General features: G+C 49.6%; 1 protein-coding gene across 2 annotated transcripts in view; it reads right to left on the bottom strand.

Moving 5' to 3' along the window:
• Positions 1–18,287, bottom strand: part of TTC7B (tetratricopeptide repeat domain 7B) — a 144,478-nt gene that overhangs the window by 29,465 nt on the left and 96,726 nt on the right. The window contains exons 16-19 of one of the 2 annotated variants that reach the window (XM_063948600.1): positions 17,967–18,083; positions 17,229–17,326; positions 13,740–13,886; positions 4,316–4,456 (exon numbers count right to left, since the gene is read on the bottom strand). In XM_063948600.1, coding sequence (XP_063804670.1) covers positions 4,316–4,456; positions 13,740–13,886; positions 17,229–17,326; positions 17,967–18,083 — 503 coding nt within the window. The remainder of the gene's footprint in view (positions 1–4,315; positions 4,457–13,739; positions 13,887–17,228; positions 17,327–17,966; positions 18,084–18,287) is intronic. The other variant, XM_063948601.1, reaches the window with a different exon arrangement.

Below are 18,287 nucleotides of genomic sequence, written 5' to 3'. Positions count from 1 at the left end.
CATTCCTTCATTCCCGCCCGCAGCCGCATCCCTCATGGGTTTCTATAGAGCATACGATGTTGCCAGATTTACCAATATCCGGACTGTGACGCATTCCTGACACTGGCCCCTGCAGCGAACGATGGTAGCCCATTGTAGCCTATCTCCAGCTGGCACTACACTGGGCACATGGCGGGGACCCTGTTCCTGCCTGTACCGGATGACGGGACTGCATTCTGTAATGCGGTGCTGAGCGCTAATATAGCTCCCAGATGGCACTGCAAATGCGAACAATGGTAAATGGTCCCCTTAGACCGTAGACACATACAAGAAACTAATAATGCAGCTGCCGGTGTATGAGTTCCTCTGCCCCCTCTCTAGGGATACAGTGACTGCAGCCCACATGTCACAAATATTACAGCTAACCCCCATCGGTACAGAATATTTATCTTATAATCCGGTCAGCCAGATCTACGCCCTTATCTGCGACATGTGATCAGCTGTAAGATAGCGATCGAGGAACAGAGGCTAGTGATACAGCTGTCCTCCTGTAATGTTATCACATCATGAATAATACAGAGCGGCTAACTCCTGGTGATCAGAGTGTCTGTTATCTATACGGATCTATTATTATCTATTGATGAGCTAAATCCAGGTGCATGTACTAGTGCAGGCTATCCCCGTCTGACACAAGACCATTGGAAATCTTAGTAACTGCCATGAGGAATGTTACACAGAGCTCTGGAATAAGGAGAACTCTTGGACGTGTGCACACAATGACGCAAAGAATTGCACCACTGACTCGTATCTATTCTAAATGTACTCTCTCCAGTACACCTCCCATGGCAGTACTTGCAGCAGAAAGGGGTTTAGTGTGACTGTGTCCCCGTTACCTGAAGGGGTTACGGCAGACGGCGGAGGCACTATGAATAGCTGCAGTTCTGACTGTGCAGGGTGCAAACGTGAAAGCTGTAATCAGGAACGAACGACAAGTGCACATTAACCACCCACTTCCAGAGATGGCTGACGTGTCAACAGGTCACAAAAACATGGAGTGTGACGGCAGATAAGAACCACTAGTCTGCCACATGTACACCCACTTACACACTAGGGTTCATTTTTGTCAGGTGCCAACTATCCCACCAGTATAATTTTTGACTGTGGGAGGAAACCAGAGTACCTGGAGGAAACCCACGCTAGTACAGGAAGAATATAGAAACTCCACACAGTTAGGACCATGGTGGGAATCGAACCCATGACCTTAGTGCTGCGAGGCAGTAATGCTAACCACTACACCATCTCTGCTGTCCTACCCACTCTGGATGTCCGAAACACACACTACCTACTGTATCCTCACACTTCAAAGCACCTGACAGGGAATTCCAGCCCCTTATAATAATATCTATGAGAATCAACATACCTGTTCCCCAACAATAGATATGGGGCTGATTCAGTTAGTTGGAGCCAGCTCGCGCCAGGAGAAAGTGCGTGCCTATAACGCACTCACGGTAACCCTGAGGTCGCAGATTTATATTTGCAGCCCAAAAGGCTGGGATTTCAGAGCGAGATCGGTGTTACATGGTGTGGCGTTACTGGCGGTTTTATGGGGTTGATCCAAATAGCTGCAATACAACAGCATAGAGAATAGAACCCTGACAGACGTAACCAGTATCAGAGAACAACTTATGTTCTGTGCCTCTGTGCAGTCGCCGGGCCCTTATGAACTAACGGACTCAGTTCTTAGGACGACTGATCCGCCAAACAATGTGTCAGAGGAAACCAAAGTCTCTAACAAATGTATTGTACAAAGAGCCTAATTCACTAAGGATTGCAATTGCAAAGCTGTTTGCTGCTTCTTAGCAATTACAATCCTTAGCAATGTAAATGCAGCAGGAGGTGCATACCACCTCCTGCCTCCATATCACCTCCTCCCTGCATACCACCTCCTGCCTCCATACCACCTCATGCCTCCATACCACCTCCTCCCTGCATACTACCTCCTGCCTCCATACCACCTTCTCCCTCCATACCACCTCCTGCCTCCATAACACCTCCTCCCTGCAGACCATCTCCTCCCTGCATTTGCATGCGATTGCATCTGAGATGAACATAGCGACCATCAGTTGCAGGCTGAGTAAGCGTAAGGTTCCTCTGCCTTGCCGTCGCAATGCGGCTTCTCGCGACGCAGTCCTTGGCCTTGCCACTTCTGAAAAATGATGGTGAAAAGCTTCCGTTTTCCCGCACTCCGGCCGCCACTGCCCCTCCCTTCGAACGCCTCGGCCTGTCAGTCAGGCAGAGGTGTTCACAGGACCTCACCACCTGGGAAATGCAGTAAGGATCACATCAGCAATCCTTATTGAATCCCCCCCCCCAAAGTTCTGTCTCCAAAGCTTTCCCAGTGTGTTATAGAACTTTCAGGTACAACTCTTACTTATGCCATTTGTAAAGAGTAAGGAATAAGTGTAATACAGCAGCAGTGCGGACAGGGGACAGGTCTTTAGTTACAGTTACATGAATTCTGTGTGATAGGTGTATCAGTATGTGTGGTCCATAACATCCATTCTCATTTCATGCCGGTGAAATTCCATCATGTCTGCGAGATACCAGGTCAAGGGGTGGTTGTGTCAGAGGGTGAAATTTCACCCTGCCGGGGGCAGTCTCCGATCACTATTTCCATACAGATGTGTCACTGAAACAAGGTCAGGAACTTGCGATAAACCCAGCTGGTTTTATTTCATCAAGAGAAGCACAAAGATCCTGTGTGCTAGTCCCAGCGGGTAAGGAACCGGCTTCCTGCGCAAAGTACGTGGAACGTCCGTTACATCATCAGTAACACTGTACACTCCGCTAACTGGGATAAGAATCACTGCGCACTCTGCCCGATTCACTGTGCACTCTGCCCTCGCTGCCCGATTCACTGCGCACTCTGCCCTCGCTGCCCGATTCACTGCGCACTCTGCCCTCGCTGCCCGATTCACTGCGCACTCTGCCCTCGCTGCCCGATTCACTGCGCACTCTGCCCTCGCTGCCCGACTCACTGCGCACTCTGCCCGATTCACTGCGCACGCTGCCAGATTCACTGTGCACGCTGCCCGATTCACTGCGCACTCTGTCCTTGTTGGCCGATTCACTGCGCACTCTGCCCTCGCTGCCCGATTCACTGCGCACTCTGCCCTCGCTGCCCGATTCACTGCGCACTCTGCCCTCGCTGCCCGATTTACTGCGCACTCTGCCCTCGCTGCCCGACTCACTGCGCACTCTGCCCTCGCTGCCCGACTCACTGAGCACTCTGCCCTCGCTGCCCGACTCACTGCGCACTCTGCCCGATTCACTGCTCATGCTGCCCGATTCACTGTGCACTCTGCCCTCGCTGCCCAATTCACTGCGCACTCTGTCCTTGTTGGCCGATTCACTGCGCACTCTGCCCTCGCTGTCCGATTCACTGCGCACTCTGCCCTCGCTGGCCGATTCACTGCGCACTCTCGCCACGCTGTCCGATTCACTGCGCACTCGCTCCACACCTTCTGATTCACTGCTCACTCTCCCCACCTCCTGATTCACTGCACATTCACTCCCCATATCCTGATTCACTGCAGCTTCTCTCCCCACATGATACCAGATTTGTACGCAAACTTGATGGTGTACATACAAATCCGATGGTTTGGGTTCTGTCCTGTGATATCACTTGCAGCCCCCCTTAGCTACAGCATGATTGGGGGGTGGTGACCAGATTCGTTCCACAATGAGGGGGCGTATCGTCCGTGTTTTGTAGGCATGCTGAGCCCAGGGTCTAGGTTTTCGAATGCAGACTTCCTGGACTCGGTAGAGGGTTTCCAACGTTCAGTCTGAGTAAGCTTTGGCATACTCAGACTGGCTGAGGGCTGGGACCAGGTGATCCAATGCAGATCGTAATCAATTTTCTTCTGTACATGTGGTCACAGCTTGACCTACGCTGGGGCCACATGTACAACTTATTTCCTCTGAAGGAGTTACAACAGGAGCTACAATTGTTGTCTAAGTAGTGTCCAGGCTTGAGAAGTTTAATCGTGGTTTTTAAATACAAATCAACTAAGGGTTGGTAATTGTTTTTAATAGACAAGATTCTCCCGCACACATCTATTAAGACACCCCTGAGGAAGTCACGTGGTGACGAAACGCTCTCCCCGACTAGGGCTGACAGTGGGTTGTATCTGTATACCATCAGGCCCACCAAAGGTCAAGATTGAGAATTTTATATGCAATGTAAGACCTTAGATAATAAAGATCTTTTTGGGTGCACTCTGGTACGAGGGTCTCTTGTGCAGGCATTACAGCACTGTATCCTCCTGCACCTTACCTGCATGCAGCCAGATCTGCGCCAGTGTCATCCAGGGGTGCAGTGGGCCTTGCTTTGGTGCACTGCTCTGCAGAGAAGAAGCCACCTCAGACAACGCCTGCTCTACGCGAGAAGCTGCGATGGATGTCGCATGGACGGAACCTGCGAAAAAGTGAGAAGTCAGTATGAGAATTGCAGAGATTTCTGTAGCCCAGAGTTTCCCAAACTCCACCAGTGCAGGACAGGTTTTAAGGATATCCATGCTGGAGTCCAGATAGTGAAATCAAATTGACTGAGATACTAATTAAGTCACCTGTGTTCCAGCATGGTTATTTTTAATTCCTGGACTGTAATGGCAAATTCTGCTACAGCTTATAAAAGTCATGCCGCTGGTCATACGCTGTTAAATACCATTTATCCATGTGCACAATACGTGCCGCAGCCCAATCACCGCATTCAAGACACACAGGTGTGGAGAGAAGCCCGGTGATGTTACAGCTGTGCCGTTACCTGAGCGGGCGTCTCCTGGTAATCATTATATATATATATATATATATATATATATATATATATATACACGATTCTGGATGGAACGGCACTCAGAGGCTTTTTTTATGCAACAAGCGTGTATTAAAAATTCAATAATACATCAGTTCAATCAACGTTTCGGTGCAGACACGCACCGTCGTCAGGATATGATGCATAGTACAAAAAAGACAAACACATATATATATATACATACACACCGACTCTATAGGAGACAAATACGCTGCCCAGACCAAACGCAGCGGCTAACAATGCCAGAGATGAGCCGAGTTATAAATACACATTACTGTGTGCCCATAAACGCCAACACCAGCGTATAGAAACGTGTCTTCTGCATTCAGGTGACCTATTCTCACCATTTACAGGGAGTACTCCCATTTCAGAGGCTACGTCATCTAATAGACATTATCTGTCATGTTGCAGTTTAGTACATTCAGAAACCGTGTAATGCAGTAACATATTATGGCTACACCAGGTCACCTCTATAAAAGCACTCCGCCTTAATGTGGTCAGAGATATATCCATATAATAATACAGGAGCGAGTGCATTATTACATACATTATTATAATACTGCTAGTTTACCGCATATGCACTATGGCGCGGGGCATATCTGACGCACTTCATACAAATGAATGCAGTAAAAGCAGTGATCATACCTAGTGATAAACAGTGTTACATACAAACAGGAATTGCTGTAATTAATTAGGAATTTAGATACACAAAAAAACAATAAGATTAATTACCTGCCGCTGAAAAGCACTCTGAGATAAATACCATTATGAGCTGAATCAGTCCATCAATTATAAATGATCGCGCCAACACGGAAACATTACTTGCTACATATTAATCGTAATGAGATAACTGGACAGCGCACATCGGACACTGCGGTCTGCAGATCATCCTCCCTGGTTTCTGTGATTATATAACTGGACAGCGCACATCGGACACTGCGGTCTGCAGATCATCCTCCCGGGATTCTGTGATTATATAACTGGAGAGAGCACATCGGATACTGCGGTCTGCAGATCATCATCCCGGATTCTGTGATTATATAACTGGACAGTGCACATCGGACACTGCGGTCTGCAGATCATCCTCCCGGGATTCTGTGATTATATAACTGGACAGTGCACATCGGACACTGCGGTCTGCAGATCATCCTCCCTGGTTTCTGTGATTATATAACTGGACAGCGCACATCGGACACTGCGGTCTGCAGATCATCCTCCCGGGATTCTGTGATTATATAACTGGAGAGAGCACATCGGATACTGCGGTCTGCAGATCATCATCCCGGATTCTGTGATTATATAACTGGACAGTGCACATCAGACACTGCGGTCTGCAGATCATCCTCCCGGATTTCTGTGATTATATAACTGGACAGTGCACATCGGACACTGCGGTCTGCAGACCTACCTCCCAGGATTCTGTGATTATATAACTGGACAGCGCACATTGGACACTGCGGTCTGCAGATCATCCTCCCAGGTTTCTGTGATTATATAACTGGACAGTGCACATTGGACACTGCGATCTGCAGATCATCCTCCTGGTTTTCTGTGATTATATAACTGGACAGCACACATTAGACACTGCGGTCTACAGATCATCCTCCCAGGTTTCTGTGATTATATAACTGGACAGTGCACTTAGGACACTGCGGTCTGCAGATCATCCTCCTGGATTCTGTGTGTTAGGGATGAGAGTGGACAGTGCACTTAGGACACTGTGGTCTGCATATCATCCTCCTGGATTCTGTGTGTTAGGGATGAGACTGGACAGTGCACTTAGGACACTGCGGTCTGCAGATCATCCTCCTGGATTCTGTGTGTTAGGATGAGACTGGACAGTGCACTTAGGACACTGCGGTCTGCAGATCATCCTCCTGGATTCTGTGTGTTAGGGATGAGACTGGAGAGTGCACTTAGGACACTGCGATCTGCAGATCATCCTCCTGGATTCTGTGTGTTAGGGATGAGACTGGAGAGTGCACTTAGGACACTGCGGTCTGCAGATCATCCTCCCAGATTCTGTGTGTTAGGATGAGACTGTAGAGTGCACTTAGGACACTGCGGTCTGCAGATCATCCTCCCAGATTCTGTGTGTTAGGATGAGACTGGACAGTGCACTTAGGACACTGCGGTCTGCAGATCATCCTCCTGGATTCTGTGTGTTAGGATGAGACTAGACAGTGCATTTTGGACACTGCGGTCTGCAGATCATCCTCCTGGATTCTGTGTCAGGATGGGACTGGACAGTGCACTTAGGACACTGCGGTCTGCAGATCATCCTCCTGGATTCTGTGTCAGGATGGGACTGGACAGTGCACTTAGGACACTGCGGTCTGCAGATCATCCTCCTGGATTCTGTGTGTTAGGGATGAGACTGGACAGTGCACTTAGGACACTGTGGTCTGCAGATCATCCTCCCAGATTCTGTGCGTTAAGGATGAGACTGGACAGTGCACATTGGACACTGTGTTCTGCAGATCATCCTCCCGGATTCTGTGATTATATAACTGGACAGCGCATATCGGACTCTGCGTCTGCAGATCATCCTCCTGGATTTCTGTGATTATATAACTGGACAGTGCACTTAGGACACTGCGGTCTGCAGATCATCCTCCTGGATTCTGTGTGTTAGGGATGAGAGTGGACAGTGCACTTAGGACACTGCGGTCTGCAGATCATCCTCCCGGATTCTGTGTGTTAGGGATGAGACTGGACAATGCACTTAGGACACTGCGGTCTGCAGATCATCCTCCCAGATTCTGTGTGTTAGGATGAGACTGGACAGTGCACTTAGGACACTGCGGTCTGCAGATCATCCTCCCAGATTCTGTGTGTTAGGATGAGACTGTAGAGTGCACTTAGGACACTGCGGTCTGCAGATCATCCTCCCAGATTCTGTGTGTTAGGATGAGACTGGACAGTGCACTTAGGACACTGCGGTCTGCAGATCATCCTCCTGGATTCTGTGTTAGGAATGAGACTGGAGAGTGCATTTCGGACACTGCGGTCTGCAGATCATCCTCCTGGATTCTGTGTGTTAGGAATGAGACTGAAGAGTGCATTTCGGACACTGCGGTCTGCAGATCATCCTCCTGGATTCTGTGTCAGGATGAGACTAGACAGTGCATTTTGGACACTGCGGTCTGCAGATCATCCTCCTGGATTCTGTGTCAGGATGGGACTGGACAGTGCACTTAGGACACTGCGGTCTGCAGATCATCCTCCTGGATTCTGTGTGTTAGGGATGAGACTGTAGAGTGCACTTAGGACACTGCGGTCTGCAGATCATCCTCCCGGATTCTGTGTGTTAGGAATGAGACTGGACAGTGCACTTAGGACACTGCGGTCTGCAGATCATCCTCCTGGATTCTGTGTCAGGATGAGACTGGACAGTGCACTTAGGACACTGCGGTCTGCAGATCATCCTCCTGGATTCTGTGTGTTAGGGATGAGACCGTAGAGTGCACTTAGGACACTGCGGTCTGCAGATCATCCTCCCGGATTCTGTGTGTTAGGAATGAGACTAGACAGTGCATTTTGGACACTGCGGTCTGCAGATCATCCTCCCGGATTCTGTGTGTTAGGGATGAGACTGGACAATGCACTTAGGACACTGCGGTCTGCAGATCATCCTCCCAGATTCTGTGTCAGGATGGGACTGGACAGTGCACTTAGGACACTGCGGTCTGCAGATCATCCTCCTGGATTCTGTGTGTTAGGGATGAGACTGTAGAGTGCACTTAGGACACTGCGGTCTGCAGATCATCCTCCTGGATTCTGTGTGTTAGGAATGAGACTGGACAGTGCACTTAGGACACTGCGGTCTGCAGATCATCCTCCTGGATTCTGTGTCAGGATGAGACTAGACAGTGCATTTTGGACACTGCGGTCTGCAGATCATCCTCCTGGATTCTGTGTCAGGATGGGACTGGACAGTGCACTTAGGACACTGCGGTCTGCAGATCATCCTCCTGGATTCTGTGCGTTAGGGATGAGACTGTAGAGTGCACTTAGGACACTGCGGTCTGCAGATCATCCTCCTGGATTCTGTGTGTTAGGGATGAGACTGTAGAGTGCACTTAGGACACTGCGGTCTGCAGATCATCCTCCCGGATTCTGTGTGTTAGGAATGAGACTGGACAGTGCACTTAGGACACTGCGGTCTGCAGATCATCCTCCTGGATTCTGTGTGTTAGGGATGGGACTGGGCAGTGCACTTAGGACACTGCGGTCTCCAGATCATCCTCTTGGATTCTGTGTCAGGATGAGACTAGACAGTGCATTTTGGACACTGCGGTCTGCAGATCATCCTCTTGGATTCTGTGTCAGGATGGGACTGGACAGTGCACTTAGGACACTGCGGTCTGCAGATCATCCTCCTGGATTCTGTGTGTTAGGGATGAGACTGTAGAGTGCACTTAGGACACTGCGGTCTGCAGATCATCCTCCTGGATTCTGTGTGTTAGGAATGAGACTGGACAGTGCACTTAGGACACTGCGGTCTGCAGATCATCCTCCTGGATTCTGTGTCAGGATGAGACTAGACAGTGCATTTTGGACACTGCGGTCTGCAGATCATCCTCCTGGATTCTGTGTCAGGATGGGACTGGACAGTGCACTTAGGACACTGCGGTCTGCAGATCATCCTCCTGGATTCTGTGTGTTAGGGATGAGACTGTAGAGTGCACTTAGGACACTGCGGTCTGCAGATCATCCTCCCGGATTCTGTGTGTTAGGAATGAGACTGGACAGTGCACTTAGGACACTGCGGTCTGCAGATCATCCTCCTGGATTCTGTGTGTTAGGGATGGGACTGGGCAGTGCACTTAGGACACTGCGGTCTCCAGATCATCCTCCTGGATTCTGTGTGTTAGGAATGAGACTGGACAGTGCACTTAGGACACTGCGGCCTGCAGATCATCCTCCTGGATTCTGTGTGTTAGGGATGGGACTGGGCAGTGCACTTAGGACATTGCGGTCTCCAGATCATCCTCCCGGATTCTGTGTGTTAGGAATGAGACTGGACAGTGCACTTAGGACACTGCGGTCTGCAGATCATCCTCCTGGATTCTGTGTGTTAGGGATGGGACTGGGCAGTGCACTTAGGACACTGCGGTCTGCAGATCATCCTCTTGGATTCTGTGTCAGGATGAGACTAGACAGTGCACTTAGGACACTGCGGTCTGCAGATCATCCTCCTGGATTCTGTGTCAGGATGAGACTAGACAGTGCATTTTGGACACTGCGGTCTGCAGATCATCCTCCTGGATTCTGTGTCAGGATGGGACTGGACAGTGCACTTAGGACACTGCGGTCTGCAGATCATCCTCCTGGATTCTGTGTCAGGATGAGACTAGACAGTGCATTTTGGACACTGCGGTCTGCAGATCATCCTCCTGGATTCTGTGTCAGGATGGGACTGGACAGTGCACTTAGGACACTGCGGTCTGCAGATCATCCTCCTGGATTCTGTGTCAGGATGAGACTAGACAGTGCATTTTGGACACTGCGGTCTGCAGATCATCCTCCTGGATTCTGTGTCAGGATGGGACTGGACAGTGCACTTAGGACACTGCGGTCTGCAGATCATCCTCCTGGATTCTGTGTCAGGATGAGACTAGACAGTGCATTTTGGACACTGCGGTCTGCAGATCATCCTCCTGGATTCTGTGTCAGGATGGGACTGGACAGTGCACTTAGGACACTGCGGTCTGCACTGGACAATACATCTTGCACAGTGCTGTCAGAAGACTGATGTCATTGTGGTTTTCTTGATAAATGGAACACCTTAATAAATGCTTTAATTCAACAACTCAATGGAAGTTTGGAGCTATAATCTTTCAGGCTAGCGGTACCTGCTGAACAACTATGGGGATATAAGAGGACAGAGCGATGGTGCACTAACACCTCATCATGCCATTCGGATGAATTATTAACAACAGTTGTCACACATAATATCACCGCAGCCACACTTTATGGTAGTGCTCCCTTCTTCTGTGTCATGTCCCAGCCCTTCACCTGCTCTATGAACTTTGCAGCAGAGAGAGATAAACAGCAACTGTGGCTCTCGCTGGGAGCTCAGTGGCCTGGAGCATTACAGAACATGCCTGTGTGACTATTATCAGGTAAATGTCAGCAGATGACGATGAATGACCCCTCCAAGGAAAGCAGCTAGGAGTCAGCTACCTATTACAGTGATCTCACTGTGGAGACAACAATTTCCAGAGTCAATATTCAAGAGAATGCAGTCTGACCAGTCACTAGGAGCCAGTGACCTCCCTGATATGTGAAGTGCCTCGCATGTGAGGTATAGCTTTCCCAATCCGTACAACATTTACAAAGTTACCCCATAACAGCCCGTCTGGCGGCCTAAGCCTTGTACACAGATGTGCATTATATTGGCTTATTATTATTATTATACTATGAAGCCTTTGTACAGGCTGTCCCAGGCAGGGCGCACTGCAGAATCTAGAAGCTGGACAACAGTAATTCCTCTTTATCCCATTTCCCCTGCCTGCCTCACATCACATGTTCGGGACATTTCCTCATTCTCTGCGTTGGGTTATAATCTGCTTTCCCACGCTGTTCTGTGCGCATTCCACAGGCGCATACCTCCCCCGCCCACAGTAATACTCTGAGCAATGGAAATAAAACGCTGAAAGTAGCATCCCTGAAGACTTACTGTGCAGCAAGACGCATACATTACGCGGGAACGGCAGTGGTAACGGCTTAGTTATCATATGTATCATTGGCAGAGATCTTGTTACAGTGGGTGCGCTATCTTTGTGCTAATGAACATGTAGATAACAGTTACACTGCCATCAGCAATACTGCACCGTTATTTATTTCCTTGTTACTATTCAGATTTTACATAAAGATGAGATATTTATCAATAGCGATCTTTATTTTTGTATGCTATGAACCTTCAGTATAGACTGTAGATTTAAAGGGTGATTACTATCAGGAGCTAACGAGCTCCTACTCCATGCAGCCATATTTCCATGGCTCAAGTGTTTGCGGGAAACAGCAGTCGCTGCCGTAGGACTGCACTGCTACGCGCACCACGCTATCTATTCTCCCTCCAGGGGGGGTCGTGGACCCCCAAGAGGGAGAACAGATGTCGGTATGCCGGCGGTCGGGATTCCGGCGCCGGTATGGTGGTCGCCGGGAGCCCGGCCGCCGGCAACCTGAAGACCACCCGTGACAGCAAATGCCTGACGTGGCTGGTGGTTCAAGCAGCCACTTTGTGTTATCTGGAGCGTCCTAACTTAATCACGAGGCCCGGCTTTGCTGGGGCTAATACACTGGGAATGATGCCAGTGTCGTGGAGGGCATAGTAACATCCTCCCATTGCTAGGTCTGTAATTATACCTTCTGCTTACGGAGAGTTTAGGAATTTAGGACCTGTCCGCAAGCCTGTAATGAATTCCAAATGGTCTGGGATGAAAAGACCTCTGTGTGCACCAGACAGAACATCTCATTTGGCCGGGATTGTAATGGATAAGCTGTAACCTGTGTACTTCTAGTAATCTCTGCAATGATCTGTAATAACAGATCAGGGGAGTAATTACATCTGGGTGCTCTGTATACTATGCAGAGGTGGAATTTATAATTCTGCCCTTTCACACGTAAATCTGCTTCATAGAGAAGTGGCGGCCCTGTGGCTCTTCAGACGTTGTGTAACTATAAGTCCCAGCATCCCCCGAGAGCTTGGTGTCTCACAGATCAGTACAATACAGTTTCTCTTGATGTGTACACAATACAGTCACACAACACACAAAGCACTAAAATTCAACACACATGTAAAAAGAACATCATGCCATATACCAACAAGGAAAGAATCTACACGCACACCCAGGAAGGAACAGTAACCATCTCATTGCAGGAGAGGCAGCTAGGCACTGCTGGGACAGGGGAAATAATTGCATGCTCTTGTGTTCAGGCACAAAGACACCAAGCCTCCCATGCACAATGTGCTTCAGGGCATGCGTGCTGCACACTGCAAAGGGTTAATGGGGACAATATGTGCTCCAATCATCACACTGTCAGGACCTTATTAGAGAGACAGTACTAATCTGTATGGGACAGGGCACCGGGGCAGTGCCAGTCTGCTCTATATGGGGCAGCGTCAGAGAAAGGTGGCCTGGAGATAATACGCTTTGGTGACCCCGCTCAGCACCTCTATTATTAAGTAAAGAGCCCTCCTGAAATAGCCATGTGTTGAAGCTTTCAGAAATGAATACTGTCTCTTTAATAATTAAAGGGAAAGGCCGGCAGCAGTTAGGCCTTGTAATTACAATGTGCAGTGAGTAGCACCCCAGCTTATACCCTTAGCTGCCAGAGTGTCCAGTAACGCAAACACTGGAGCCCTCTGCTGGCAGAGAATGGTACAGCTGGCAGCAATCACATGACATATCATGTGACTGCTGGATAGGGGATGCCAATACCAAGGTCACAGGTTGTGCCAGCATTACTTACAAACAGAAAACATGGAGTCAAAACCAAGAGAGTGAGAGATGTCTGGAGAGCGGCTTTCAAACACTGCATATAAAATCACAAATGAAAACACAATGCAAAAGCGTCACTGCAAGTAAAGTCACACCCCGACCCCGGCCGAACACGTTTTCTGAGAATCTGCAAAGGGACCCTCGCTTTGTACTGCGGATGTAACAGATGCACTGATTGGACGGGTACGTGTAACCCGCATGAGACTGCTGGCCTATCATTAGGTATGTACCAGCAGCGCCCCCTTGTGCTGGCGGCTCTCCCATCGGGATGCGGTGACAAGTCCCTGGCATGGCTGGGCCCTTGTTAGAGAACACTTATCCAGTATGCAGATTATCAGAAAAGGGGCACAGCCCATCACAGCAGGAAACCAGTTTACACAGAGGAGGTTCGGGCCCTGAGGACAGCTCAGCGTTTGCACCGGCCCTTGTTACGGGGTCAGGTTTGGAAGGTGAATGAGGGAGATGAGAGGAGACAAACAGGTGGAGAGGTGATTCTGGTCTTGAAAGGGAAGAGGACTCAGACGCTAGAAGACAAAGCGAGAGAAAACCAATGAAAGCCAAAGAAACAAGAAGGGGAACCCTGGTGAGGGACAGAGAGAGCCGGATGCTGATAACCCGAGCAAGCGATCAGATCTAATACAAGAACTCAATACATACCCTGATGATGTACAGGATCCTCTGCGAAGCACAGCTGTCAATCACAAGTTTACCTCTGACAGCACGAAACAGTGGCTGATTGACAGGTCTGCTTCTCAAGAGATTCTGTATCATCTTCTACACATTGTGCTGACAACAGTAATCCAGGCTGACTCTCCAGGCATGTAGCTACAACCGCCCAGACTGAGAGTGATATAGTGGGAGGAGCAGGGTCCCCAGCAGCACAGAGTATATCAGGAGATGAGTGATGTGTCAGTGAGGACAGTGCTGCATGTGACAGGGGCAGTGACATGATGTGAGGAGGGGAATGGAGGCAGCAGGAAGTCACAGACTGAGAGTTATATACTGGGAGGAGCAGGGTCCCCAGCAGCACAGAGTGTATCAGGAGATGAGTGATGTGTCAGTGAGGACAGAGCTGCATGTGACAGGGGCAGTAACATGATGTGAGGAGGGGAATGGAGGCAGCAGGAAGCCACAGACTGAGAGTTATATAGTGGGAGGAGCAGTGTCCCCAGCAGCACAGAGTATATCAGGAGATGAGTGATGTGTCAGTGAGGACAGGGCTGCATGTGACAGGGACAGTGACATGATGTGAGGAGGGGAATGGAGGCAGCAGGAAGCCACAGACTGCGAGTTATATAGAGGAAGGAGCAGGGTCCCCAGCAGCACAGAGTATATCAGGAGATGAGTGATGTGTCAGTGAGGACAGGGCTGCATGTGACAGGGGCAGTGACATGATGTGAGGAGGGGAATGGAGGCAGCAGGAAGCCACAGACTGAGAGTTATATACTGGGAGGAGTAGGGACCCCAGCAGCACAGAGTATATCAGGAGATGAGTGATGTGTCAGTGAGGACAGGGCTGCATGTGACAGGGGCAGTGACATGATGTGAGGAGGGGAATGGAGGCAGCAGGAAGCCACAGACAGAGTTATATAGTGGGAGGAGTAGGGACCCCAGCAGCACAGAGTATATCAGGAGATGAGTGATGTGTCAGTGAGGACAGGGCTGCATGTGACAGGGGCAGTGACATGATGTGAGGAGGGGAATGGAGGCAGCAGGAAGCCACAGACTGAGAGTTATATAGTGGGAGGAGCAGGATCCCAGCAGCACAGAGTATATCAGGAGATGAGTGATGTGTCTGTGAGGGCAGGGCTGCATGTGACAGGGGCAGTGACATGATGTGAGGAGGGGAATGGAGGCAGCAGGAAGCCACAGACTGAGGGTTATATAGTGGGAGGAGCAGGGTCCCCAGCAGCACAGAGTATATCAGGAGATGAGTGATGTGTCAGTGAGGACAGGGTTGTATGTGAAAGGGGCAGTGACATGATGAGAGGAGGGGAATGGAGGCAGCAGGAAGCCACAGACTGAGAGTTATATAGTGGAAGGAGCAGGGCCACAGCAGCACAGAGTAAATCAGGAGAGGAGTGATGTGTCAGTGAGGACAGGGCTGCATGTGACAGGGACATGATGTGAGGAGGGGAATGGAGGCAGCAGGGAGCCACAGACTGAGAGTTATATAGTGGGAGGAGCAGGGTCCCCAGCAGCACAGAGTATATCAGGAGATGAGGGATGTAGATGAGGGATGTGTCAGTGAGGACAGGGCTGCATGTGACAGGGGCAGTGACATGATGTGAGGAGGGGAATGGAGGCAGCAGGAAGCCACAGACTGAGAGTTATATAGTGGGAGGAGCAGGGTCCCCAGTAGCACAAAGTATATCAGGAGATGAGTGATGTGTCCGTGAGGACAGGGCTGCATGTGACAGGGGCAGTGACATGATGTGAGGAGGGGAATGGAGGCAGCAGGAAGCCACAGGCTCAGAGTTATATAGTGGGAGGAGCAGGGTCCCCAGCAGCACAGAGTATATCAGGAGATGAGTGATGTGTCAGTGAGGACAGGGCTGCATGTGACAGGAGCAGTGACATGATGTGAGGAGGGGAATGGAGGCAGCAGGAAGCCACAGACTGAGAGTTATATAGTGGGAGGAGCAGGGTCCCCAGCAGCACAGAGTATATCAGGAGATGAGTGATGTATCAGTGAGGGGTGTGGTATGGTATGCCGGCGGTCGGGCTCCCGGCGACCAGCATACCGGCGCCCGACCGCCGGCTTACCGACAGTGTGGCGAGAGCAAATAAGCCCCTTGCGGGCTCGCTGCGCTCGCCACGCTGCGGGCACGGACGCTATTTTATTCTCCCTCCAGGGGGGTCGTGGACCCCCACGAGGGAGAATAAGTGTCGGTATGCCGGCTGTCGGGATTCCGGCGCCGGGATCCCGACAGCCGGCATACTGAAGACCACCCGTCAGTGAGGACAGGGCTGCATGTGACAGGGGCAGTGACATGATGTGAGGAGGGGAATGGAGGCAGCAGGAAGCCACAGGCTGAGAGTTATATAGTGGGAGGAGCAGGGTCCCCAGCAGCACAGAGTATATCAGGAGATGAGTGATGTGTCAGTGAGGACAGGGCTGCATGTGACAGGGGCAGTGACATGATGTGAGGATGGGAATGGAGGCAGCAGGAAGCCACAGGCTAAAAGCTATATATAGAGACCTGTCTGCATTAACCACAGAACTGGACAGGTCACTGTCTCCAAAAAGATAATTTTATCATCTGCTCCTGTGACAATAAATATGGTAATTATTGCCTAATAAAGAGCAGGAGATGAAGACTGAAAACAAGCGCTTTACGGAGCCCCTGTAACACACCTCAGAAGTGTCAGCTGTAAAGCACAGATCAGTTCTTTACTAACTAGTGACAATGAGCAGATGTTTCTACAAATATGGCAGCAGTGATCAAGTAGAAATTGGCTTCTGCGTACTATGAGATAATCAGACAATTAAGGACATGTATATGTTTTCCGAGAAAAGTCTACAATAAAACATTATTTTAGGCCTGTCCCGCTGACTGATGCAGAAAAGTGGTAGGGGACAATGAGTTGGAAGAGACAAGCCGCGATGTGACTAGCTATAGACAAGAGACAGAGACTATAGGAAGGAGCCGGCCGTGCCAGATACTTCTGTAAATGTCCCAGAGTTGTACAACACCCGAATGACTAGCTCCACCCCTCCTCCCCGCCCCCTGCACTCAGCAGCCTGTTGCTGTCCTAGAGAATGATGGCACCAGTACCTCATGCCACCTCTGCCAGCAATATGACCAGTACACCCCTGAGGACACCCGGGCAATGTATGATCATGATGTAGCTGCGACTCTCACCTGTCTCCGGGTCACTGAAGTCTGGCATGGTGATTGTGTTCAGCTGCCGCCTGTCCGCGATGGCTCTGTCCAATAAGCTGCTGCCACGTCCTGAGTCACTGCAATAGGACAACAGTCACTACGTGTCCCAATGCGTATATGCTGCAAATATACTAACGTCCCTACACTTCACTTAATCACTGCTTTCTATAACACCAACATACTGATTCCCCCCAGCCATTTATTTTCCAGGCTATGGCGGTAACAGTAAAGAATTCCAATTGAAGGCAAGATCCTTGTGAGTCTGGCCGATGCATTAAAGTGGCAATCATTTAAATGACCTGGTTTTCCCTCATAAATGATGACTGCCGCTTTAAAACATCGCCCAGACTAGCTGATGCCTGCAAGTCATAAGCCGTTACATTTATCACTATATTGTATCACAAACAATCTATTAAACCAGTTTTAGGCGTCCTCCGCTTCCTTACTGGCAGCCCCACTGTGATACCAGTAGCACTTTATTTGAATGAAATGTCACTTTCCTGTGATCAGCCTTGATTTATACATCGAGAACACATTCATTATGTAGTGCAGCAGTTCCCAATGTATTACGTACAAATACAACTGGCCCCTAACTCAGGGAACTTACCCCTACCCCCCAGGCCTCAAACAAATGCTCATTAATGTGTATAAAGGAACAGAGCCGTCCGGGTAACAGAGGCATTTAGAAGATCAGCCTTAGATGAATGGAAGGGGTACCTGGGATTCGTGAGGTTGTAACAGGACTTCCAGATCTGCAGCATGTGTTTGCAAGTCAACAGCGCCTCATCAGGACCCCGACACAGAGATTCCAGTTTCACCTTAGAGAATAACAGTCTAAAACACAGAAAGACAGTGTTCATGAAGAGGAACAGCACCAGCTCCCGCCCATCCTTATAAAGAGAGAAGATACTTTTCTATAGGCTTGAAGAATTTCAGATGATTAGGCGGCCACAGAACGGAGTGCAGTCTGGTCTTACATATTTACAGCAAACATTAACTAACGAAGCAATGCAATAAACATCATTTCCAACTGTTATT

This window comes from Pseudophryne corroboree, chromosome 12, assembly GCF_028390025.1.
Source record: "Pseudophryne corroboree isolate aPseCor3 chromosome 12, aPseCor3.hap2, whole genome shotgun sequence".
NCBI classification, from domain to species: Eukaryota; Metazoa; Chordata; class Amphibia; order Anura; family Myobatrachidae; genus Pseudophryne; species Pseudophryne corroboree.
This window is presented reverse-complemented; position numbering and strand designations above follow the sequence as displayed.